The 27608-nt window shown below is 43.6% G+C and overlaps 1 protein-coding gene across 4 annotated transcripts in view; it reads left to right on the top strand.

Annotated features, from left to right (window-relative positions):
* The window catches only part of tle2b (TLE family member 2, transcriptional corepressor b), a 72609-nt gene that overhangs the window by 21999 nt on the left and 23002 nt on the right, over nucleotides 1-27608 (top strand). For 3 of the 4 annotated variants that reach the window (XM_086047930.1, XM_086047929.1, XM_086047927.1), the window contains exons 4-7: nucleotides 2999-3043; nucleotides 20598-20660; nucleotides 24825-24899; nucleotides 26730-26910. In XM_086047930.1, the coding sequence (XP_085904056.1) occupies nucleotides 2999-3043; nucleotides 20598-20660; nucleotides 24825-24899; nucleotides 26730-26910 (364 nt within the window). The remainder of the gene's footprint in view (nucleotides 1-2998; nucleotides 3044-20597; nucleotides 20661-24824; nucleotides 24900-26729; nucleotides 26911-27608) is intronic. The other variant, XM_086047928.1, reaches the window with a different exon arrangement.

The following is a 27608-nucleotide window of genomic DNA, read 5'->3' as shown; positions in this document are numbered from 1 at the left end:
TGCAAATACTGCCCGGCTTTGCCTTGAGCAGACCAAAGCAGTGTTGCCCTTTTTAGCAACACTAAATGTTACCTTCCTGTGCATATTGTTGCACATTGATTCGCTGAATTAGTTGTGTAGCCGAAGCTGACTTTAGACAAACAAGCATTCACGCTAGGGACGTAACCATGAATTGAAAATCGATTTCAAATCCGTTCGTCTCGATGAATCGATTCGATACATTGAAAAATCGAGTTGGTCTAGAAGCGTTTTTTTTTTCATTCCAGATGCGTAGCACCTTTTGAACGTGTAGATCAAATTAAGCGCTTGCGCCAAACATCATCGCGTATTGCGTTTGTGGGCGGCTGCGGAACCGCGCTGGTGCACGGAGACACGCGTGGTAGTCATTTAAAAAAAAAAAAAATCGAATCAAATCGAAAATCGAATGGCATCGGGGCTTGAGTGAATCGGTACATCCCTCATTCACACATTCGCGCCTACGGACAACTTGGGAGTCTCAAATTAAGCTAACGTTCATATTTTTGCGATGCCGTTCTTTTTAGAGCAGGGGTCACCGAGTCCGGTCCTCAAGGGCACCTATCCTGCACGTTTTCCACCCCCCCCCCCCCCCCGCCCCGCCGCAACACACCTGATTGAAATTTTCATCTCACCCGCAAGCTTTTCAGAAGCCTGATAACGATACGTTAGCTTTAGAGTAACTGATGCTAAAAAAAAAAAAATTGAAAAAAACAACAAAAAAAAAAAACATGATTTTGCTGTTTTCAGAAATACGCAGGTTCTACTGCAGTTGGCCGGTGACCAGGCCAGGGGGGTGTACACCTGGACTCCAGCTCCAGTGAGGATAAGCGGTACAAAAAAAAAAAAAAAAATGGCCTGAGTGAGAGCTGAGCGTAGCATAATCGTAGAAGTGAAGAGGCTGGCGGAGTAGATGGAAAGAGAGAATTAATAAGCACAGACAGACAGGAATTGAGTTAAAGAGAGAGGTGGCGGTAATGATGGCAAGGTGAAGGAGAGGCTGATGAAAGATGTCGCCGGGGTGAAAGCGACTGTACAAAGTGAGACGTCACATGCCTTTTATTGTTGACGCGACCAGGGGGAGAGCTTTAATAGCTTTGAGTTGTCAGCCGCGATGTGTGAAGCGTGCGTTTCCGTACGCGAAAGACATTCCGGGAAGGTTTGCGTTGGCTTTTTTTTTTTTTTTGTGCAGGCGCCCCGACGAGAGTGATCGGAAGAGAGAGTTAAGTACGCAACGGCGCACGGCAAGGAGGAGGGAGGAAGCATCCAAAGCGAGGGAAAGAAACAGAAGATTGACAGAGACGACAAAGGAGAGCGATAGAAAAAAAAATGTGAAAGGATAATTGGCGAGAGGGACAGAAGCAAGGAAATGGAGATGGGGGGGGGGGGGAGAAGAGCAACACAAATCTCAGCTAGCTCAAGTTTAGACTAGAGTTTGTTTTTGTTTGACAGCCAATTTGGCCCATTATCTTCTAGAATTGCGACCATACGTAGCACAAATAAATGAGCTGTGAATGAATCGAAAAAGAGACCAAAATAAATCAATTTAAAAGCCTTTTCCACTGTTAGTGTGGCCTACAACCTGTACAACTCATTTGGAATTTTGAGCAGTTGAAAAAAACACAGTCAGCACAAAACCTTGAGGCTTCCGCTCGATAACCCGAAATGTCAGGAAAAGCCTACTAGAACATCAGGAATGTATTCTGGGTTCATCGGAGGCACTTAAATCTAGTAGCGGGTGTCTGCTGACTCCCATTTAACCTGGGTTTTAAAGGCGATTTGCTAAATCTGAACGTAGCCACATCCTAGTTATAAGAGGGTGTGCACACTTGTGCAATCACATTAGGAAGAAATTTCTTAAGTAGAAAATTAGAGACGCGTTTTCCATGTAAATGCCCTAATCCGTTTCAAGGCCCCCAATATTCAGGCATAAATGTTTTTATAAAGCATAAAAATGCATGAAAACAAATACATGTTACAATTAGAGTGAGATTGAATGAGAGTTGTGCATAATGTACAAAAACAAAGAATAGAGTATAAAGAATAAAAATGATGGTCGTTTACCTCTTAATTGCTGTCCTCATCGCTTTTTGCCCTCTTTGGTTCATGTTCTCTCCCGGAAATTGTTTTTGCCTGGCGTTTTGTAAACAACTGCTTGAATAACGTGGCGACTGTCATATTCTTTGGCGAGATCAACCAAACGCATCCCTTTTCATACTTTTCTATTATCTCTTGCTTTGTTTGTATGGACAAAAAAAAAAAAAAAGATTTTCTCCTTTTTTTCTTTTCCTCCTTTCTAATTCACGTCAAACTATCGGAACACCTCATGGCCCGAGGGGGCGAATGACGAGGACGCTGCATCTATTCACACACACATGTATACATACGGGAAGAGGTCCCTCTTAGCCAATGGGATGCCAGGAAGATGCTAAGGCTAGCCAATGGCAGAGCAGCTATGAGTATGTTGCGTTCAGGAAACTCCGGAGCTGCGAGTGGCAGCCCATACTGTATTTTTACCTTTCGTATCTTGACATTTCTTTCGTAAACAAGAGGCGATATTTTCCTGTTGAGGCGTTTCGTAACTTGAAAATTTCGTAAGTAGAGGTATATATATATAAATATATATATTTCTTTTAACCTCAACCTTTTTAACCTCAACTTTTTTTTTTGTTCTTTTTTTTTTTTTTTGGTTGAACTGGAAATGGCAGCGGCAATATTTTCTATCTTACTGTAAATAAACACCGGGAAACACCAAAGTGTCTTTCTTGTTGCAGGCAGGTGAGCTATTCAATGAAATGAATACAATTTTAAGCGAACATTTTTTCAGGGGTGACTATTCTCAAAGGTTCGCTATTTATGTCAGGGCTTGGTTTCCAACCGCATTCCGAAATGCGTTAGCTAGGCTTCACTCCTATGTTGGAGCTTTGCAAAGCGACAGTGTTCGGTAAAAAAAGGTCTGACGAATTTGTCTTTGTCCCCGCAGTACTACGAAATGTCCTACGGACTCAACATTGAGATGCACAAACAGGTAAGAGCTTTTTTTGATTTTTAAAGCAGCACTGGGCAAGAAATCGACCTTAATAAAAAAAAATTCACAACTCTTTAGATGAAACTTTGACTTCCAAGTACAGTAGTTGAATGGGATTTCACGCCCCGAGGGCGTTTGTATCGTTTTTTACTGGCACAAAACAACTTTGAGGAGGATGGGATCAACCCTTGCACCCCAAACAAAAAAAAAAAAATACAAATGTCCTGAATTGCTTTACGGCCAACTCGCTTCCTTTTTTCGCTATGAGGACGGCTCAGGATTTCACGACAAATGTGGTTGATTGTTTGTCAATACACTACCGCTTTTGTCCACATGGCGCCGCCATAATCCACCAAAACTGACATGTGACACAGTGTTGCTTTAACACCGTTGGGTTGCTCGTGGAGCAGGAAAATTGCTACCAGCATGTGCGCGCGTTTACCGAGTAGGCGGTCGGAGGTCATTGTTTTTATTTTACACACTCAAACATCGAGTGGCACTTTGTCATTTTGTGTGGGTGGGGGTTTATTTTAGTGATTTTTGTTCCCTCAATGACCGGTACCGGTATATTCAAACGAGGTCGGCAAATTAGCCGACGTGTTTTTTGTTTTGTTTTTTTCAAACCAATTACAGTCAGATATAATTGCTGCTTGGTTTAACTTCATCACAAGTGAACAAGAAGTCACCTTAAAAAAAACTTAGCGACTTAGCGATTGCTCAATCGTGATGTTCCAGCATGCTCGATTTTTTTTTTTTTTTTTTTTTTTTTAAAGCAGCTCCGCGTTTGTCGAAGTCGAGCGCGGTGGAACGAGCGCTCCCGCGCTCAGCTATTACCCCGTAATCACGGTGTCATTTGTCAGTTTAGGTAATTATAGCGCGCCAACATCCAAACAGTGGCTTTCCACCGGCGCGGTGTCGTAATGCTCGCTTGAACGCAGCACTTTGTCTGTCACGAGCACGACTATCAAGGCCGCTTTTTTCACTCACCGCCTGGCACATCCTTAGTTAATATAGTACATCAAATTAAGGCCTGACTGACACAGATCTCATTTTATTTTTTATTTATATTTATATATATTTTTTCATTTATTATTTTCATGGCTGTTGCACATTCTGACATTCGGCCGAATATTATTCCGATAACCGATTGATTGGCCGATTAATTAAAAAAAAAAAAAAAAAAGATAAAAAAATGTATGTATAACGTCATTCTTCAATGTTAAAAAAAAGATGCTTATATAAAAAATATAACACTTATGTTGTTAAAATATGCTTTTTTCTCACTAGTTCAGCTGGTGGTGTGCCGCGGGATTTTTTTTCAATGAAATAAATGTGCCGTAACTCAAAAAAAATTTGGCCTAGAGAGCGCCTCGTCGTTCTCCTCGAGCCGCCGCTCTCTCCCACCCCTGCGCCGCGGCCCCAGCCAGCAAGCACTCCGCCACCACCAGGGTTTCCTAATTGCGCAATCAATCGCACATTTCGCTTTCTAGCGAGCCGTAGGACGCTTAGTGAACCCAAGCGATATTTGTCCCAAAAATGTTTGACAAAAAAAACGATTTAATAGTTAACCGAGGTTGCAAAAAAATGTTCGTCTTGTATTATGGAAAAAAATAAATAAATAAACGCCTACGTTGGGCCATTTCGAAAAAATGGGTTTGTGCATGGACAAAAGGCTGCAAAGCATAAAAAATTCCTTTCCTTTTTTTTTTTCCCCCCTTTGACTCTCGTATTTGAAGCTCTTCATGCTGCGATGTCTTCTCACCAAAAAACAAGTTCCTCTCTGATCCGCAGCCAAAGACACGGGCCATGTTCGAAAACAGGAAAGCCATTAATGACTTTTTATGATAGATTCGTCGCACTAGTAAAGCAAGACGCATGCACAATTACGGTGACAGATGGATGGGTCGCATCGATTCCAAAAGATGACACCAGACATTGAGTATTGACAGACAAACACAAGGGAATGAGACTCTCAAATGGGGGGGAGGGGGGGGGGAGAAGAAAACCAACAAGGTCATAACTGGAGAACTATAAAACCACATAAAAAAAAAAAAACAAAAAAAAAAAAGCACACGCACTCACTTGAGGGATTTGAAACAGTCACATAATCGACGACTGAGTTCCACTTGTTGCCAAGTAGAATAAGTTATGACGGTTTTTTTTTTTTTTTTTAAATCTGGCATTGATTTGTGCGTTTGCGAATTGAAAATAAACCTAAAAAAAACCCACCGCAGCTGAATGAAAACAGCATGTGGTCACTTTTTTTTTTTTTTTAATGAGAAATATTACTGCTTGTAAATAAATCAGTGTCAAGGAGGGTCTTTATCACTTCCACGGGCTCACACGCACAACAACTGTGATTTGGAATCGGAACTGATCAGGAAATGCGGGCGGCGCTGGATTAGCAAAAATCGAAAACGACACCACTTAATCAATGAATTAGTCAATCGGGGTTGTTCATACATTGGGACCACACCCAAAAGAGAAAAATAGCAAACTGAAAGGCATGTTGTGATGTTATGATTGGAATTTTAAAAGCAGAGGTTTACGGTGCATTCTTGAAACTGGCTTTATTTAATCTTGTAAAATTTGGATTTTTTTTATCACCAACTTTCCAACTTTATTCTCTTAAAAGGACACTTATGTACAATCGTTACCTATTCTCTGAAAAATTATTCTTAAATTATACGTTTTTTCCCCTCAAAACTGGAACATTATTACTGAAAACAATGCCTTCATTTGTGAAAAATCAAGTCGTTTTTCCTGATACCATGTGGATTCGCCCTCAAATTGATTTGACTAATTGGAATGATTTATTTATAAGATTGACATTTTTTTTTTGTCTTAAAATGATGACTCCAACTTTATTCGTGTAGTTCTAAGATTACAAATGTGTCCCTTTAGCATGACTGCACCGTATTCTCGCACCGTTCCGACTTTATTGTCCTAAACAATTACGACTTTATTATCACTACATTCTGACTTTATCCCCCCCCCCCCCAAAAAAAAAAAAAAAAAAAAAAAAAAAAGCAAACTTTGAAGTTACCCAATACATCCAGGGAAATAAAGATGATAACCGGAGAAATGTGTAAAGGATGGAGATAAATTGACGGGATGAAAGCGTGGCGCGTAAACAGGAAGGATGGAGATTAAGAGGCGATTGATAAAGACCTCTGAGAAGAGATGAAATGAGATGAAGCTGGAAAAGAAAGCGGTGGAGGGAACGGAGGGGGCAGAAAGAGAGACATCAAGGAGCTCCGCTGAGAAATCATGAATCATGAATACATTGAACAGTATCTGCTCTTATTTCCTCTCCTCCTCCCTTTCGCCCGCTTCCCAGCTTCCTCTTCAACCTCCCGTTATCGCTCTCTGTCTTCCTCGTGCTCATCATCATCATCATCATCACCGCCATCACGGCCATTGCATTAATTGAGCTGTAATATCCCCCATCTTTCTCACTCGGCGCTCTCTCGTCTTCGTCTTCTCTTTTTTTTTTTTTTTTTTTTTTTTTTTTTCACGGTAGATTTTAACGACGCCATGGCACGGCCTAAATGCTACGTTGTCGCCGTCACGTATATTCAAGTGACACTATGGATGTCCTCCCCCTCTGGCGCTGCTTCATCAAGTCGTTGCCCGTGCCCCCCTCGGCGCACACCCCCTTTCTATGTGCTGCGACTTTGAAATTCCAACATGCAGTATACTGTGGCTCGCTGAGTTGCCAGAATGGCCGCGGCTGTGCGTGTTGTTCCGCCCTGAGGAGTGTGGTGAATGCATGAAGGAGGTGGAAAGCTTTACTTTACTGGACCGGTCCGGAGCGCTCGCCGCTCATAAATTGCTGCAGTGCGGCCTGGACAACAAAAAAAAAAAAAAGAAAAAAGAACAAGTGGTCAGACAGGAAAGAAGATATTTCCTGCCTTCAAGGGGGCTTATGGTGACGAGAGCGTCCTCAGCTGGCCATTGGCAGTAACAACCGCACAGACAATTTGAAAAATGTCAGGGATTAAAAAAAAAAAGAAATCGTGACCTAACCGGTACGGGTGTAACGATTCACTCAAGCCCCGATTCGATCCGATTTTCGATTTTCAGTTCCCGATTTTCGATTCGATTTGATTTTCTTTTTAAATGTGCAAGTGTTTGGTGCAAAAGTATCATTTGATCTACACATTCAAAATCTGGAATGAAAAAAATCGTTTCAAGACATCATTTTCTAGATGAATTTAACCTACCCGATTTTCGATTGATCAAATCAATTAATTGGGGTGAATCGATTTTAAATCGATTTTCGATTAATTGTTTCATCCCTACTAGTAGGTGATGCTGTTCGATTTTCCATTGATCAAATCGATTAATTGGGGCGAATCGATTTTAAATCGATTTTCAATTAATTGTTGCATCCCTACTAGTAGGTGATGCTGTTCGATTTTCGATTAATCAAATCGATTAATTGGGGCAAATCGATTTTAAATCGATTTTCGATTAATTGTTACATCCCTACCAGCAGGTGATGCTGTTCCACTCCAGTCCTGCAGGTGGGACTAATGAACCTTTTAGAGTGCGTGCTTTTCTCCATCGCTGATTTTGTTCTAGCTGGTCATCGGCCCATTTGGCGCCAATGCGAGCAGACTGTAACAAAAAAAAAAAAAAAAATGTAGGAAAACATCATCTCAGTAGGTACCGTGAGATCTGCGCCACTGCTTTGTGAAAATGGACTCTTTGCAGTTTTGCGTTGTCGAGAGAAAATGTGAACTCCTCCGCAGTCAAGAGACATTTGAGAACAATGAGGGATGCAATTTAATAAGAACTTTAAATACAACCTGTATTTCTCCTCAGGGGAGGTCGTATCTAACAGGAGGTTATCAACCGCCCCCCCGACTCCCCCACTAACCACTGAAATCTCGCTTTGTATGACAGCGAAATGATCACGCACATCAGAGTGGACGAGAGGGACAAGTCTGCTTTCTTATCATCGCACCGAAACAGAAGATTAGACGGTTATAATTAACACTGAACCCATCGTCAAAGTGCAAAAATGCATACATTTCTCAAACAGAGTTGAATCCGGCTAACTCGCTCGCTCACCCTGATTGTTGCGGCAATGTTTTCGGTTTTAAATTGCATACAGCAGAGGCGCCGTTTTTTTTTTGTTTGTTTTTTTGGGGGGGGGGTGATCTAATTCCAGTGTTACTAAGTCTTAAATCCATTCCAAAGCTTCATAAAAATACCCAACAAATGGGAAAGCCGTGACTCGTTAGTGTGCGCAAGGACTGTTGTTATCAGAGCGTGCACGTGTTTGCAAGGGTTCCATTTATTTTAGTACGACGGTCCGATCACTTATGACCACTTTTGTCACTCCTTTAAATCAATTCCACTGTGGCAGAATTCATATGAATAGCAGACACTATTCATTCGCCTTAGTAAATCTGATTTCATGTCATAATTCCTACGTTGCACATTCATTTGATGTAATTTGGTTGTAATTTATCCTCAAAAGACTTTTTTTTTTTTTTCTTTTCATTTGAACTGCCGAAACTGAAGTGTTCTCTGTCCGCCCTTGTAAAACCTCCACAAATGCCCTGAGGACGATTTAACAGGTGGGAACGCGGTTCACATTGCTTTCGGGCTATGTCACTTTCTCTGTCTGGAAAAAAAAAATACATTCTTACCCGCTCGTTAATTCGAAACCCCGAATTACCTCGCGAGATAACAAATCCGAAAACAATCATCTGAGTCGCTTTTGTCATTTGAAGTTTTAGCGATCGTTAAAGTGATGCTGAATGAAATTCTGTCGAAAGAAAGGAACAAAAAGAGAATACCGGTTGGTGTGTTGGTTTGGGTTGGAAAAAGCTTGACACCAGACTGTACTATGACAAAAATATGAAGGAAAACATTTTTTTTGCTCTTGGGTCCCATACACATATAAAATGGGAGTAATAATCCGTTAAAGGCAGTCGATACACACCATTAATCGGCCAAAATGGGATTTTACATCGATTTTAGCATTAGCGCTGGCGATGTTTTTTAAAATGAAGCCTGTCTTGTATTCAAATATAAGTTTGTCATTCTTTTTTTTTGTGTGTATTTAATTTGACGGTAAAGTCCACCTGGGGTGTCGTGAAACATCTTAAAGCACGTTCAGGGACGGCATAATCACATACACATCGCACGCCTGATGCACAAGCATTTTTATTTCTTTTATTTTTTTTACAACCTTGTGAACATGCAAACGCACCACACCCATCGTTTTTCTTCAATCTTTCTTGAAATAAAAAATACAATCGTTTTGAATTGATTATCATTACATTGTGCGAGTGATCATAACGTCGTGAACGCGCATACAGAGAACAGGACAGGACAGGACAGTCGGGATATTCTCCAGCCGGGCCTTTTTTTTCCTCCGTGGACTCGTGAGGACACACGAAGCGGCTGGCTGTCCCCACTGTCCCCACTTTGACTCCCCCCCTGACACTGTGTATACACAGGCACTCATCCATGCCTGCTTTTTGTGCACTTTTTTTTTTCCACAATAAAGTAAACACAGTGTGTGTGTGTGTGTGCGCGCGCGTTGGACAGAATTTGGCTTGAGCTGTGACCTGAATCCTCATCTCATTCGAGAGAGAGAGAGAGAGAGAGAGTGCGAGTGACGAGGAGGAAGGATAAGGAGGAGGGAGCGAGAGATGCCTTCAATTTCAACTCGAGACGTCTCTTCGTAATAGGATTGGACTTTTTCGCTCTCTCGCACTTTCTACGCTCTCCCCCCCCCCCCCTCACTTCCCGCGTCACTCCCACCGCGCAGCCGCTTCTCGTTTATTTACGTACTTCCTTATTGATTGTTATTTTTGCACATCGAAAGCGCCAAGATTAGCGCCGGCCTGCGTACGTGGGTCGGGTAAGCGGTCAGATGACCCGCGTGTATTTTTCTGCCGTTTATTTGCACTCTCTCTCTGATCGCTGATGCGTGACGACTCTCTTTGCACATGTTGCGGCGTCTGTGTGCTCTAGTTGTGGGCTGCTTTGATATCTCTCTCTCTCTCTCTCTCTCTCTCTCTTTCTCTCTCTCTCTCTCTCTCTCTCTCTCTCTCTCCCTCTCCCTCTGTCTGTGTGGCATGTGTGCGTTGCCGCTCGCACACACACACACACACACGCGTGTAAAGAAGCTCATTGGTGAATAATGAGGCATAGAGAGATGGAGCTGGATGGAACCTTTGAGAGGTGAGACAAATTAACGTGCTAGGCAAAAGCAACGGGAGAAAGGAAAAGGGGAAGGGAAAAATGGGATGTGAGCGAAATTAACTGAAGATGAAGTGGAATTCCCGTCGAGCTAGCCTTTTTAACATAACGCCTTTGTCGGTCTTCTGGAGGAGATCACGGTGTGAGTGTGTGTGTGTGTGTGTGTGTGTGAGAGAGAGAGAGAGAGATCAGTGTCAGAAATGAATTTACTGAAGGAACATTTCATTAAATGCTATCTGGTCAACCGGTGATTTTTTTTTTTTTCTTCATTTTTCCAATCACTTTTTTTCAGTGATAATGAATTGAAATAGAAAAGAAATATTTAAAGCACTCGAAAAAATTGCGGGATATCCTACAAGGTCTCAGGACAGACCTTCGTCGCCGTGAGCAGTTGCGATGTCATTTTCAGTCGACAGAAGTGACAAAATGGCCGCCCCCAGAGATGGCTAAAAACGAGTGGATTAACACTTATTCCACAAACGCAATATTTATCAGAATGCCTTGTGAACCTTTCCACCTTAAGGGGACTTGGACTCGGACCTTTGTGACTCAAACTTGACTTGGACTCAATGTCAAACGGTTGAGTGATGTCTTTCGACTAGAAAAACAAATCTGAAGTTGTTTACGCACTAATATATCTACAGAAACAAGACTAGTCTGCAGCGTTGTACGTACGGTACGTGGATTACCCTTCCTTTCCGTTAAAAACAAATCTGTTAACGACGAGCAGTGGACCGTGACTGTCACCGAAGCAAAAGTAAAGCAAAACCGCCGACAAGGGCACACAAAAATAGCCCCGCATGCAAAGTGCAGCATTGCATTCGATTGCGTTGCGTATGCAGGCTGTCTGTGCAAGCTGGTGAGCTGGCACCGTGCGGCTATGACTAATAGCTGGAGTTATAATACAGCCAGAGAGCGAGAGAGAGAGAGAGAGAGAGAGACGGAGGCTTGTTAGACTGCAAGCGCCACTGGAGCGCCGCAGCATTTGGGTCTGGCGCTCACATGCCCTAGAAAAATTGCCGGCGTGTACAGCGCGTGTATTTTTAGAGGCGTCTTCCGCTGTGGCCGTCGCACGCTGTGTTGGCTTGCCGTCGTTCTTACGGCAACACTTGATAACGCCGCCATGATGTCATTCATGGTTTCATGCTCAGCAAACTCATCACGTTTTGCAGGCGTGTTCATCCCGCTGATATTTTTCTCATCATTTCCCCCAAAATGAGGAAATTCGTTTTTGAAATTTCCATCTCCGGAACCAATTTTCACGTAGTCACGTGAAATTCGCCCGTTTTGAGGGGTCCTTCAAACGCACTCGAAATTTGATCTGATTGCTAAGAAATTGGAACCAAGCTATACTCGGCGGATGGGAGACCGCAAAATACAAACAATTCGAATCGGGATGTCCCGATCGTGTTTTTCTTACCCGAGTCCGACTCACTTAATTTTGAATAGCCGCTAATACAAATTCCCATGCGATACCTTGCCAGTGCTACATTTTGTAGCATAAAACTAAACGATTGCAGTTTCAGTGTCTTTATATCACGATTATTATGTCACTTTGTGACCTTTAAAAATGGAGCAAAAAAGAAAAAAAAAATGCAGAGTTTTTCAGACTTTTTCATCCAGTGCCAATTAGCGGAAAATCACGTGATCACTCCCGATTTCCCATCCCATCATCTGATCAAGCAAACTCTCAATTTTAATTTTTAATTTTTTTTAAATTTTGTTTTGGTAAATCATGGCAGCTAAATTGGATAACATGAAGAAAGAAAATAGGCGCCCGCTGCTGGCACCAAAATATACGTGAGATAACTTCCCTCATCACATTGCTCGACTTTCTGTACACTTGCATCACGTGCAACTTTTTTTTTGTTTTTGTTTTTGTTCTCGTCTAAATGTTTCATTCTCCTGCCCGGTCGGCTGCCCCGTCTAGTCGTATAGCTCTACGATGAATCTTGTGCTTTTTGTGTGCTTTTGTCGCTTTCGTGCTGGGAGGCTTTGCTTGCTCTGCACACAGCTCTTTGTACTCTATGTGTGCACGTCCCCCGCTCTGTTTGGATTGCTTTTCTGCCTGCGCCCTTCTCGGCTACGCGTGCGCGCGCCTCGTTTTGTGTGTTTAGCCGTATTCACGCTGGTTGTTAGCGCTTTGGTGTGTGCGTGTGTTTTGGCGCTTTTTTTGGTCGTCCTGCCTATTTCCCTTCTTCTCCCTCCATAACAGCAGGGCCATCAATCAGAGGCGAGGGAGGGGGGTGGGAGGGGGGGGGGGGGGGATGAGAAGCTGGCGTCATGCCAGGGAAGACGAGCTGGCACGCTGCCCAGAGGAGGGAGGGGAAAACGAGGCGGTTGGGGGGGGGGGGGTTTGATGATAGAGAATGAGAAAGAGGGCAGGGAGGGAGAGTAAGGAGCAAGTCCCAAGTGTGCTGAGGGAAAACGGCAACGCGAGAGATTTCAAAACGAGCCGAGCGAAGAGAAGGATGAAAGGCAAAGGAAGGAGGCGGAGAGAGGAAGAAGGCGCTGATGTCACTGCACCGCTGTGAGCCCCGAACACCAATCAGTGTCTGATTAGAGCGTCGCTGGCGACAAATATTGACCTTTCACTATTCACACAGGGCCAATGCGGTCCGGTTTGCAAGCGGGGGGGATTGATTAGATAAGATTCGCCGTGTGTTTGTTTGAGAGACTCCACTCACAACAGTTTCGGGGATATTTGCACCACAACCTCATAAAAAGGGGCGTGTTTTTTTTTTTTTTTTTACACATGCATGGACAAGACGAAAAACCCTGCGAACATTTCATGTCCGCCCATTAAATGCAACGACTGTAATGTGGTGAGCGCTCGTAAACAATTTGCAAATGGTAGATACACCCCCCCCCCCATTTTTTTTTTTTTTATAGTTGTCTGTATTAATAGTTGAAACCCTAAATATACACCAAACGATGATTGAATAAGAATACTTATACACAAAGGTGGGTATTGTACAAAATGTCCGCCGTTCGTCAGTCCGTCATTTTTCATGACGAACCGAATCGTCAGTCGGTCCGTCATCCTCACACTTCCTTTGACGAACGCTAACGTCTCTGTCATACGTAATATATACGGCTGAGAAGTTTAAAAGGACGTCGGTAAATCTCCGAGGACGATGCCGAATTGTAAGCGCGCAATGCTAGCAATCGTACGGCGACCGCGACGGCACGCTTGCGTCGGTTTCCGTTTTGCCATCTCGCTCTTCTTTACGTACCGGAGCATATCCAGGCCATTTTTCTCTCCTAGACCTTCTCGGTGCTTCGGGTTTTTTGCCAGGATGTTCTTCCAAATTTGTCCCACCGGGCACCGTTTGCACCAGCCTGCTTTTGTTTTTCCGAGTAGGCGTTGCGTCAAGACTCTCCTTTCCCCTTTTTTCGAACGTGTTCTGTGTGGGAACTGGGAACCTGCGCACCCTACCCAATTAATCGGAATACAAATCCGCGTACTGCGGCTACATGAAGGTTCAGCGCTTTCAAGGGCGGCCAATTTCAATGTTTACACGGGAGGCTCGTCCATCCATTTTCAATGGCGCTTATCCTCATTTGGGTCGGCGGTAAGCTGGAGCCGATCCCGAAATGACTTTTGGCGCGGCGCATCCTGGACTGGTCGCCAGCTAATCACAGGGCACATTGAAAACAAAACATTCGCACTCACATTCGCACCTATGAACAATTTAGCGACTTAAATGAGCGCCGGAAGAAGATGAAGTAGTCTTTTGATTTGGCCGCCCGGTGAAAATCAGCGTCTGTCGTTCTTATTTCGGAGAAGTCACTTGGAGAAAACAGACAGATTTTAGGGGAATAGCTCGAAAATGTCATGTCGCGCTTGGGATATCGCGTCGATGCGCTCGCCCGGGCAACTATCGCTACGGCGATGAGCGCAATCACACGTAGGTGCAAAGAACTCTTCCGAAGGCGTCTTTTTATTCTTCCACACTGCTGTCTATTCACGCGATTTTGTGAATTCAATTCCTCAAATTGATTTGACATTCTCTGGCATTTATTTGATAGCTTTTTTTTTTTTTTTTTTTCCCCTTTCCGGGGGCAAGTAAAAGGTGTCCGTTTTTGAACGAGGCTCGGCTCCCGCCGGGTCAACGGTGTTAGCCGCAGCGGTCGATCACAAGGAGGGGAGCAGCTCGTGGCAGAAATAGAAGAGATGTTAGCGATTTTTCAGTCAGCGAGTGGGATGAAACGCTCACCTTTACCTTCCCGGACGCTTTGAGCGAGTCGACGGGCTGTCCTCGGCCCGCCGGGCTCCGAAGCTGCCGGCGCAGGACGCTAATCGCGTTCAAACTCCGCAAGCTTTACCGGCGAGACGAATGACTGCAAGCGCCGTCCGCCGCTGTCACGGCCGGACACAAAGCGGATCTTTCGCGGGAAGTCCCTCGAGCGACACCTTGCAATGACTCCTTCTCCCTGTCTAACTTGTTCCGCATTCGTTCCGGCAATATGTGACTGCTTTGAGGTCATTCAAGTGGCGCGCATACGCTCGTACGGGAGGGCTGTCGATATGGAAACGAAATTCAATTGCGGGTAATGACTTGAATCGCATTATCAAAAGTTGGTCATAATTGGTAAAAAAAATGTCGTAAAAAACGCAGCTAAGTAGTTCCTTAGGACACAAGGAATGATACATTTGCGCTTTTTTATTTATTTTTATTTTATAACAACTTGTTATAAAATAAAAATAAATAAAAAAGCGCAAATGTATCATCTCCTTGTGTTAAGAAACTTAGTGCGTTTTTTACGCATTTTTTACAATTATGCCAATTTTGTAATCGTTAAATGTAATAATCGCAATTGAATTTCGATTAATTGCACAGCCCTAACGTACGGTGCTCACTTTATATCCCCATATACTGTAGGTAATTTCAGGTCTCACCAACGATGTATATCCGGTATATTACTTTTAAACACTCCTCATCTTTTGTTCAAATGTTTCAGCGCTTTTCATTGTATTAGCGCTTTTTGCTTTGAAGAATTTTTTCGCTTCCAATAAGATGCCCTCCATTTTTCTCCTTGCCACTACCTACATTTTTCCCACGCGACCACGAACCACACACACGTCATTATATGCAGCTGTTGTTGACTTTTTCAAATCTACCCACAAGTGTATCTTTCCTTCCCACCTGTCTTACTTTTCTTTCCACCTGCCCAACTTGTCCTAGAATCCATTTTGACAGTCATTGTAAAGCTGACAGGCATGTGTAAAATTTGCACTTGGGTTTTTTTTTTTTTTACCACGCTGGCAAAGGGGAAGCGGGGGAAATACGAGCGGCAGCGAAGTAAGCGCTGCCCAGCTTTTCCACTCTGGGTGTGATTCTGGTCCACCGGGTCAGGTGCTGGTACACCCCAAAACGAAAGATCACCATCGGATGTACACTATTTAGGATTATTCGTAGGATTATATTAATCACTTCTTCAAGGGATCTCGGCAAGCATGAAAATTCTTTGCAAGTGTGTGTATTGTAGTGTTTTGTTAGGTGCTGAACGCAACCCCAAAACCCCCCCAAAAAAGTCACTTAAGAGTTGCCCTGTGGAAAGTTACCAAAAAAAAATAAGCTCCTGACATCAGTTTCACTGAGTACCACGAAACCGGGTGGATTTGTCTCTCGTCGGCTTTTTCCCCAAAGTCAGCCGGGACCCTGAAGAGAAAACGAGGTCTAGAAAATGGCCGAGTGGTTTGGCGGATACATTCATTCGCATTCCATTATTGCGAATGTGAACATCGTTTTGGAATTGGAACAACTTGGAAGCCAACCGGCACCATGGAACAGATGTGTTGAACGTAGGCGGTTGTTGAAATGACAATTTTTTTGTCTTTACTTCAATTTCATCAACTTTGTAAACAAACTCAACACATTCACCTTTACTGCATAATTTATTTAGCTAAAAAAAACGCATTTTTCAACTTTTTCCACACCAAGGTTGACAACGAAAGGCAACAATCAATCAAATTGTGCCACGAAGGTTGTGTTTTTGTATTTCAAATAACACCATTGGCTTTAAAGCCAGTGGCACTGTATGCAAACCACTGAAGGAACTTCTGAGGCGAACCCTAACAAGTTGAATATTATTTTATTTGATAAGAATGAGCTGGCACAAAGCGTTTGGACCCCCCCCCCCTTTTTTTTGAACGTGCATTGCCGCTGGCGTGAATAGTTTACATTCTTAATGTTGACAAGTTGTTTCACATCCTCACTGTTCTTTTTCACAACCACACTTAAAAACCGCAGCTTGAACACGCCGTTTGAAAATGAACTTGGAAACACTCGGAAAACGCCGGCGTGTGTGCGTGCGTTACCCTTGCGCACGCATTCCAGGTTCTATTATACACGAGCGAGACAGTGATCGTGCAAACGCTTTCTGGGTGTGATGATGGTCCAAATCAGTGAGAAAACACGATAACAAGCGCGAGCGTGCTGTCTGTCTGTCCGTCAATCAGCCATTGTGCGTGCGTGCGTGCGTGCGTGCGTGTCAGGCTGCGACACGCGAACATGCCCCCGCAGCCTCAAGAACAGTTTGTCTTTCTGCCCTGCAGCTAATTCTTGCTTTCTCCTCACCTCCCTCATTTCCTTACAAGATGATTTCCTTCCTATATTGTTATTTGAAAAGAAAAAACAAACAAAATGGCTGCCACGCGAAAAGCTGCTGTACTTGTTTTCTCACCCACATTATTTTCCGGGGAAAAGCTCAAATAGACTTCAAGCTCGTCCGTCTCTCTCTCTCTCTCTCTGCAGTTGGCAGCTTATCTGCCCTCAGGTGTTTATCGACCCCCCCCCCCCCCCCCCCCCTTGCTTCCCCCTGTCTTTCTCCCCTTTGTATCCGTCCCTACCTCCATCCGCTCATCCCTCCATCCGTGCAGCCTGTGCCAGCACTCCCTGGTGGCTGCGCTTTGGCAGGCCCGTGGACGGGCATCTCCGTTCATGTTTGTGACACCTGGCTTGGTGCGCGCTCGGTTGCAGCCCAGACCACTTTTATTATAGTGCAAAGCCCCGCTGGCTTTTTTGGCTGCTTTCGCTCCACAGCGCCGCTCCTCCAATATTCATGCCCGACCCTGAAAAAAAAAAAAAAAAAAAGAAAAAGTTTGTATCTGTTGCTGCTATTATTGCCCCTATTATAACGTTAGATTTTTTTTTTTTTTTGGTCTTGTATGGTGCAGTGGCGCATGGGATGGAAGATGTGGAGCTGTGTGTGCACAAAAACAATTGTCTTCATTGAGAATCAACGCACTCAGAGACACTTGGCGGAGTGAAATCCTTTTTTTTTTTTTTTTTTTTTTCAGTGTCTTGAACAAAAATCTTGTGTATGAGTGTTATTGGTGTGACAGAAATTAGGGCACTGACAAGTTGGCCTGAATGGGCCAGCCGATTGACTTGGCTCTTTTCAAATCTTTTGGAAGATCTGCAAAAAATCGGACAATTTTTGCCCCCAAAGGTTTTTTACGAATTAAAACATAATACAAAGACAATGACATTCAAACAGCCCTCTACCCCAAAAAATATATATCTGCCAATTGCTCTAAAGTTAAACAAATACTGAAGTCATTTTGTTTATATTATTTTATTCTGCCAAATATTGGAATCGGCATCAGCCTAAAAAAAAATCGATACCAGTTGGGCCCTGCTGTCACGTTTCGATGGCTAAAACGTAATTTTTTACTCATTTATTTTTTTAATGTCATTTACAGTAATCGCAGTTCGCAGTTCCCGTGAAATTGTGCAATTTGGGATGAACCACGTCTACAATATGTCCAGTAGAAAATGCTGAGGAATAAACCACAAAGAAATATTCCCTCAACAATCAGTTTCCAAGTTTCCTTAAGATTTCTTTTCTCGATTTAGCTCATAGAAATACTTTAATGCCGTGTATAAATAAACCTGCCTTGACTTGCCAAAGCTAGTCTTCACAGTTGCTAACATGACGTAGCTCCAGCCCCCATTATTGTGTCTTCAATCAGACTTTGGCAAGTGGCCGATTGAATTGTTTCCAGATTGCCGGAGCGTTTGCCAAATAGGAGAACGCTTGCTCGGTCACAGATGTTGTTGATTCAAACACGCGCGCTCTTTGTTAGCCTCCGTTCAGATGATCAACAAGAGCAAAAACTGTGTGGACTGTACACACTCGCAAGCAAGGGAGTCCCTCGTGCCTTTGTTCACTTCCCGCTGTAATGTAGTTAAAACAGACAAAAAGAGTTGCCTCAAAAGCACAAAGAGGCGAGCGAGTCTGAAAAACGGCCCCGTTTCATTTTCACATCCCCGCCTGTTTGATCACGTGACGGCGCCGCGCTATTTTTCATCACGTCTTACCACATTGTAGGTTAAAATCACTTGCCGCCACGTTGTCTGGGACGTTTGTCATTTTGGTTTGAAATGGCCGTTTTGGGCTCATTTGGGCTATTTTACGCGGGTCCTCCGAAAACAAATGACCCCTGCTGATTTTGTCCAACGGCAACCAAATTGCTACCATGTCTACTCGGCATTTAACTCAGTAGACTATGTGCCTTAACGACACACACGCGGTATAATATTTCACTTCCTGTGACTTGACTTGCCTGCTTATTTTTCTTTACATTCTTACATTTTTAATACAATACAGTATTGTTCTTCATTAAAAACGGATAAACTAAAAAAATCGTGATAGCAGGAAATTTTGCTAATTTTGCTATTGAGTATTGAATGTCAAATCCCCTTTAATCCTGCTTTTTACGCCTACAGAAAGCAACGGCTGGAGGGTCATTGTATAATGTTTACTTTGGGCATGATTACCGATGTGTTTTGTGAGTCGATAAGTTATGTTTGCTAGTTTGGGGATGTTTAAAGTCCGGAAAGAAAAGAAGTGCCTTCAATGTTTCATGTTTAAATTGAGTAATTTCTATACTGTGATGTCACTTATTGCGGTGATGATCTGGAACGTAAAAAAAAAAAAAGTGATTTGTATCAGGTATCACTCAATTATAAAACCCCAGTCACGTTGGGAAATCCTGCATTTACTCATGCTTTCATCCCTATCATTACTTTACAAACACAAACACACTTCTAAATGTATAACGTAATTAGGCTGTGCCCTTGCAACGACGTGCGATGGCGGCCACGATTACACCGGCTCTAACTGACAGTCCGGCTCATCGTTCGGATGAGCGTGTTTGCGCGGCCGGGATGGGATGCGTTCCCAACCTCAGCTCGCTGCTCTTTATCACCGTCACCTCCTTTTCGATCCGTGTCCCTCCGCGCGGCATCGCCGAGCGGCGGGAAGAAGCCGGATCTAGAAAACGAAAGTGAGAAAGTAATGAAGAGAGAGGCCGATAATGGAAAAATTAAAAAAAAAAAAAAAAAAAGAAGAGCAGCAAAGGGCCAAAATAGAGAGAGATGAGCGAAAGCAGTCAAGGGAGGGGAGAGTACCGAGGAAGAGGAGGGTGAATGGCGGAATAATGGCTCCGTGTGAGAGCTGTTGTAGGAAAAGAGAGAACGGCTGAGTGAGGAAGGGAACAAAATGAGGCTGAGGGCACTCAGACTGATAGAATTAGACACACAGCAGAGGCTTTGCGCGCGTGCGCGTGTGCACGCCGCTGGATGCTGCTAACTAGGTTTGTGTACGTGCAGGAACACTATGTTAACATTTTTTTTTTTTAAAGCCAACAGAGCGCATTTTTTTATGCTTTCTCGGTGTTAGTCGACTATATTATCAGCAAAGGCGGGAAAGTGGCGCGTACTTTTTTCGGAACACCCGCATAATCTGTAGTGGCAGTGGTGTTACCAGGATGCCAGGTGTGGGTGGGCATTAGTTTTACCTGGGGGGGGGGGCAATGCTCAAGTAGGTTGAAATCCAGCGTAGGGCTACTGCACCTTAAAACGTGTTTTGTTTTCTCCTTAATTGAGATAACTGTTGTTGTGATTTGGGCTAAACACATAAAAGTTGATTTGATTTTGAGTTTTTTATTTCCCATTCATCAGAACTACATGCAGTTTTCTTTAGGTGGGCAGAGTGTGTCCGTGTGTGCCCACCTAATAAAGTGTCCGGTCAGTGAATCAGAAGAATATGATGCGTGGAAACCAAAAAAAAGAGTGCGCGAGTTTGCCGAAAGGCGCCCTCGGAGCCGCCTCTGTTCCAGCGAGCACATTCTTCCTCCGACACAACCTCATTAGAAGCATGTTTTTTTTTTTTTTTTTTTTTTGATACGGCGAAGGCCTAATGTGCTGCAAATGTGTATCATATGCTCTGTGTTCATTGTGCACTTTGCCATATGCCATGTGATCGAGTAGCCTCTCTCTCTCTCTCTCTCTCTCTCCATTTCCTCCCATCACAGGCGGAGATTGTGAAGCGTCTCAGTGCCATCTGCGCTCAGATCATCCCTTTCCTCTCTCAAGAGGTGAGTGCCATCCTCGCCAGGCACATTTTACCTGCATTCAAACGTAGCGCAAAAAAAAAAAAAAAAAAAGGATGGAATTGGTGTTTCGCTCCATCAAAACTTGCTCAAGAATCACGGTCCCCCATGTTTACATCTCATCTGTTTCATGAAACAAACAACGGGCGAAAGCGATCAAGCCAAAGCTTTGTTTGCGCTATTGCTGTCGTCTGACTAGCGGCTCGGTGACTTATGATGACGCCACACTTGTTTGCCGGATTTTTGTCGAGTTGTCGTCGTGAAAGCTTAAAACTGCCAACTCTGAGAAGTGGAGAAAGAAACTGCCTTCCGTATGAATTCATTTGCCTTTATTTGAGCATAAGCATAACCTCGTCTTTTTAGCTCAAATTGAACATTAAAATAAATGTGTTGGCTTGATAATCAATACATACCAGTAATATACATTAAAAAAAAAAAAAAAAAAATCGAAAAAATAATAAACATGCCTAACGCTTACCTCATTTTACTATCAAAAAGTGGAGCTCACTTGAATAAGTCCCCTTCCAACCAGCATTTAAAGTTTGATTACCAGAAACAAAACAATTCTCTCCCCAGGGAAACAAGTTGGAGCAAGCACGCACATACCGTTTTATTGACGGGCTTATGAAATGACTGAGAAAGTGTCGTTATCGTCTCGGAAATAAAAGATGAAATGTTCCCACATACCCTCTGCAATGTACACAAAACACGACCAAGGGATTTATCGATCATAAATGGGATATTTGTTATTGTAATACACATTAATTTATTGCTTGTGTTTGTTAAAAAAAAAAAAAAATGTAAGGAGATGCAAATGCAATGGTGCCTTATAATATAAGTTTGAACCAACTCAAATCATCCTTCCCCATTGAAATAAATAGCGATGCAGTCAATCCGTGCCAAGCCCTCCGAAATCGCACTTTTTTTCTTCTCGTACATGTTTTTTTTGAGTCGAAAAATTACACGCAGCGGTGTTGCACGGTATAAAAACACGCGACGAAAACATTTACCCTCCTCACAAACTGCGAACACATTTTTGTCCTTGTGGCATTTTTCCCCAGAGTTTGCAGTCAATTGACCTTCAAAGGAGGTCTGTAGAAAATGACAAGCGAATTAAATATTTCTCTGGTAGAAGATTGGAGAACGCTCAAGTGTGTCGCGGGCCAATCTTTCGTCCTCGCTTTGAATGCACTTGTACATCCTCCCGACTTGTTCGACACCTTTTTTTTCCTTGGCCTTCTTCAAGTGCCTTCACTTTGCTTTGCGGACGATTTAGTCCTAAAACCGGCACTTGCCGGTAGCGGCGCATCACCTGCTCGGCTCCCGCATTTGCACTCTTTGTCGCGCGAAAAGCCGCCTTCCACTTCGACCTTCTTCAGATGCTCCCGCGCAATCACAGCGGGTCGGCAACCTCGAACAACACTGGAGCGGCATTGCGCGGCGTAGCCTCGCTCTTGCTCCCCGGCGCCACATTAACTTTGGACGCTCTTGGCGTCTCCTTTCCTGCCCTTTGCAGAGACAGGAAAACACTCCTCCCGCCGAGATTGACGGCGTTGGGAAAACTCTCGTTGTGTTCTTGGCCCTGAAAACCACGGGGATCGTATTCAGACCGCAGGTTCGGAGCGCGGTCCAGCCACTAAGCGATCCCCGGAGGCCCGTGGCGTCCAAAACTACAGGTGGCTGGCGAGGGCCTCAAAGCCGCAGTGTAATCAGAGACGGATTCCACTTGCCTTTGGTTTTTACGTCCTAAGCGGAAACGGTCCACCGCGACGAATGATATGGAGTGGAAATGTGAACTCGGTGCCCTCGTTAAGGCCATTCTTTGCGGATTGCAAGTGTATGCCGTTCTGGTCACAAGTTTACATACACTGATGTGTATGTCATGTTGGTTTTGGGGCTTTTAATCATTTACTCAAGCTGCTCCTTTTCCACTTGGGAATGATTTTTCGATGGGCACTGCTGTTTGAAAATGAAGGGTTGCTTAGAATTGTCTTAAGTGTTTTTTTTGTTAGTTTTTTTTACAGAAAAGCACCATTTTTCTCCAATGATGATAGCATTTACTTAATTGGGGGGGAGGCCGTTTTTCTAAGTCGGGGTGCACTGGAAAGCGGAGTTTTTCCATTTTGTAGATCACAATTTGCGGGTGACAACCAAAGTTTTTACCTTAAAGCATCGGTGTCATCGTATCGGAGCATTTTTGGAGTCTGTGTATCAATACCGATGTACAGTATTGGCACCGATACTGATATTGCTGCAGCTCTGCTTCCATCCTGCAAGGTCTTCGCTACTTAAGTGACCCCCCAAACCTGTGGAACTTTATAATAATATATAATAATCTAATAATAATAATCTTAAAATCCTGTCTAACAAATGTTAAGGTGATAAAAAAGAAAAAAGTTTTTTAAAAAAAAAAAAGAATGGTTCCAAGTGACTCCCGAACTTTTGAACTTCCGTTTTTATGAAATACTGTGGGTATACCCCAAACTTATGAACAGTAGTTTACGTCTTCAAAGATTTTACAAAAATGAAAATTGGGTGCACATGTTAGAATGGACGTTGCGTTTTCTCATCCACACAAATGAATCTGTACTTTCATCTCAATCTTTAAATAAGTGGAATGTTTTTTGACTTGACACGGCCGAGTTTCACTACCTCCCCATTAGCCATCGCAATCGACTGCAGCTGGCAGTTAAAAAAGATTTGTTTGACAACGCTCGTTGGATCGAACAATCCTCCGAACAAGTGGGGACATCAAAGCAAGTCAAAGAGAGGATCATTCTTGGGCAAGTCTTTGGGAAACATTTCTAAACAAATGCAGATGCAGCATCATCAGTTCATACGGTTTGGAAGTCATTTGAATTTGGGCTGAGCACCAGGCAGTGGTCGAGGCCCTCTTGGATTTGCTGCATTGATTATACTACCCATGAATCGCCTTTCGGGGGGGGGGGGGGGGCCTCGACATGCCGCAAAAATCAGCAAAGGCTGCTAGCGCTTGGATCTTGGTGAAAATGGATGAAGAAGACAAGAGAATTTTACAATCCGCGTTTCATAAATGCACATTCCAACCACACGGGGGCAGCGGGAGCTGGCCGGCGGCAAGGGGGTTTTGCGGCAAATGAGCTTTTTTAAGGTCAAAAAGCGCTGGCATTTAGCAATGCGCCTGAGGCGTGTGTGACGCTGCAAACAATGTAAGGTGAAAGTGCGCCCGTGCGCAGAATACAAATGCGCACGCGTGTTTCTTTTGGTCCCGGTGTGAGCGCGCACTGATGGGATGTGCATCCCGCAGACAGGGAGGTCACGCCTCTGTCACTTTGATCAATATTGACACAGCGCGCGTGTGCATGTGTGTGACTGATTACACGGGGACATTCTATAAACAATGCTGGATTTTGAGTCTCGTGCATCTTGGCGCATGCGTGCCAACGCTTACGCGGCTGTACATTTATTGAAGTGCTTCACTGATAATTGATGATTTTCAGATGAGATCAATAATAGTTGGAAGCAACCGGAAGAGAATAATAATAATATGAAACAACGAGTCCTTTGTCATACCAAGTCAAGCCAAACATATTTTTTCCAAGAATACGTTCAATGCAAGCCCACGTGTTGAAATAAGGCATTCTGATAAATATTGCGTAATAAAAGTTCATCCATTCATTTTTTTGCCATCTGTGGGGGTGGCCATTTTGTCACTTCTGTCGAGTGAAAATGACATCACAGCTGCTCAGGGCTCGGGTATCGACCAATCACGGCTGACCTGTTTTCTGAAACCGAGCCGCGGTTGGTCCATACCCGAGCGGTCGTGATGTCATTTTCAGTCGGCAGAAGTGACAAAATGGCCGCCCCCTGAGATGGCTAAAAACGGGTGAATTTTGCTGCTTAACTCATATTTTATACTCATCATACAGCTTTGTTTCAACTAGTGGGCCTGCTGGGAACATATTCTTGGACAAAAAAATGTACCGCTAATATAATATAACACAACATTTTCAAGTACCGCAAATACTACTTTGTTATTTGTGATTGAACTGCAAACAAGTTCTTTGACACATTTTTCTCTGGTTTTCTGACAATACCCTGATATGAAGTGTACCTGTATAATAGCACCGAAATATATTTGTCGCTGTGTGTATGTATATGTGTGTGTAGCACCAGCAACAGGTGGTGCAAGCAGTGGAGCGGGCCAAGCAGGTCACCATGGCTGAACTCAATGCCATCATCGGGGTGAGTCACCTCAACGCACAAACACCATGAACAACAGCCAAGGATATTTCGATCCTTTCGGTTCTGAGTCGAGACGTTTTGATGTGTGTGATTTTTTTCCAAACCATTTCCGCCCCATTTTCAAACACGTGATACTTCATCAAGAGTGTTTCAGCTGCTGTCATTTTGCTGGAATGCTCTTTTGGCCGCTAACACCTGGGCAGCTCTTTTAAAAGTGTCGCTGGAAAAAATCACATTGAAATAGTTGGCGAGCTCTCAACTCACATGTGTTACTTTTTGCCATGACCATTATAAGGGAGCGTCAATTATTTTATTTTTTTTTTCTTGATTTACGGAGGTCTTTAGGAGCAAACAGTGGCGTTAGCCATTAGCATGCCGACATGACATGCTAACTAGCTAAAGTGCGACAGCTTCAATATTGACAAAACAAACAAAACAAATGGAACTTATTTGACTGTTTGACTTTCACGGATCGAGTTGTCCAATTAGTCCACTTCATGCTCATTTGATTAAGTTCACAAAAATTGAAGATGCATTTCAACTATTCGATTGCCTCTTCACTTGACTCACGCTGTCAGCACCAAATGTTGTTATGGCTTTCAGGTTGTCCCATCAGGGGTCACTTGTGAGTACTGCTTGGCACATTTTTTGGGGGAGAGTGAAAAAAAAAAAAAATCACCATCCACACACTTCAGCGGCTATTAGCCAAGCCATTCCCCGTACAACCTTGTCGGTGCCCTGATCACATTACTGTCGCTACAAACGCAATTATCTCCAAGATCTTAGTGATTAACTGCTCCTCCTCTTGTTTTTTTTTTTTTTTTTTTTGCATTCCTACACTGCAAATACTAAAGTCTAGCTGACATGTCCGCTTTAGAGTGCCTTGTTGTTGGCCATGAGTGTGCGAATATTACGCAGAGAAAGGTGAAAGAGCGACTTAACAAGCCAGGGGCTTTCAACTGGTGTGGCTGCTTTAGAGTGCCTCATTGTTGCGGCTATGAAAAAAAAAACTAGGACTAGTCATGTGTAGGCATAAGAATGCTAGATGAATTAGCATCTATTATTCCAGGTAGTGATATTTGAAGTGGTACGGGATGTTATTTCAACAAACACGCCCACAGCATTTGAGAGCAGAGAGCACGGCTTGATTTTTCTTGATTTTGAAGTTTCATTTTTTTTTATATACTTTTCGGATTTTTTTTTTTTTTTTTAATCATTCAAATTTGGCACGTTTGTTCACAATACTCCTCTGTGGTGTGTCGAATTTCAAAGACGGAGAAGTATTTTCACTTTCCAGGGACGTGCGTGGTAAATTCCTCATTTCTTTTTTGCTCTGTTTTATAAGGGAGGTTTTTGCAGGCACCAGTGTTGTTTTTTTTCTTATACGCTTCTGTCATACTTTTCTCTCCCCTTCAACCACATCCCTTCATCACGCCCCCCCCCCCCCCCCCCCCCCCCCCCCCCCCCCCGCCACACACACACACACACACCATCAATCACATTAACTCACCGCTCATGTCTGCCTTCGGCTGTTTTATTCTGAACTCATTAATTGTTTTATGATCTCATATTGTCAAACCTCGCCCGGCCTGATCGTCTTTTCCACATCGTTTCCCTTCCCTCATGTTTGCTGATGATTCAATTTCCTACTTTTCCGTCTTGACTTTTTATCCACCGTGTCGACCCCTTAATCCGCTAATCTCTCCGCCATCCTATCAACTTCCCGTCATATGATTTCCTCTCTCACACTTCATTGTGACCACCTTCATTTCTCCGCTACCCCCCCCCATTCCCCCCCCCCCCCCCCTTCTCCTTCCCCTGTGGCCACAGCAGCAGCAGCTCCAGCACCTGTCGCACCACGCCCCGGGTATCCCACTCACGCCGCACCCGTCGGGCTTGTCTCTGGGCGCGGGGGGCTCCGGGCTCCTGGCGCTGACGGGGGCCTTAGGGGTGTCTGCCCACCTCGCTGCCAAGGACGAACGCAATCACCTTGACCCAGAACATCTCAGAGGTATTGAAGCAGTACAGCGTGCATGCCATGGTCATCATTAGCATTAGCATTAGCATTAGCATTAGAGTATAAATATATATATATTTTTTTGGGCTTCAATTGAATTTACATTGCGATACTTCTTCAGTCACAACTGCTCATTAACACGCAAATAGTGTTAGTTTTTCTTTGCAGAGGATAAAGAAAACATGTTTGTGAGTACTGTTATATAATCTGTCTACAAGTGTTACTCCACAGCTTGTATTCAAATATCCGTTACTGAAAGGCTTATAAGTACCATAACGCCAATGCTATTCAATAGCCGTCTTTGATGTTTTGCATCGTTGGTAGGCATTAAGATAATGAGCCTTCCTAAGCCAAAGCTTTGCGCTTTGCGGTTGTTGAAAAAAAAATACAAAGCGTTTCATTCTGATTGTTTCATGTTTCGTCTGACAGTCAACTTCAACTGTCAACGATGAAAATTGAAGAGAGCGCTCAATCGTCGAGAAGCCTGCCATGTGGAACCTCATTTGAACTAGTCTAGATTGCCGGCACCGTGCGGACAGAAGCTTGCACGCGTGAACTTTCCTTCACCTCCCCAGCATAGCTTATCTTTTTTCAGGCTCCGTGCCAAGAGACTCATGAATAAAGCCAGGGCTGGAAAGATGTACTTTCACAAAAAGGAGGAGAAGGAGAGCTGTTTGTGTCCATTCAGTATT

Source organism: Filicampus tigris, chromosome 12, assembly GCF_054856515.1.
Source record: "Filicampus tigris isolate MCC_2025a chromosome 12, RoL_Ftig_1.0, whole genome shotgun sequence".
Taxonomy (NCBI): Eukaryota; Metazoa; Chordata; class Actinopteri; order Syngnathiformes; family Syngnathidae; genus Filicampus; species Filicampus tigris.
The sequence above is the reverse complement of the archived record's forward strand: the minus strand, read 5'-3'. Positions and strand labels throughout refer to the sequence as shown.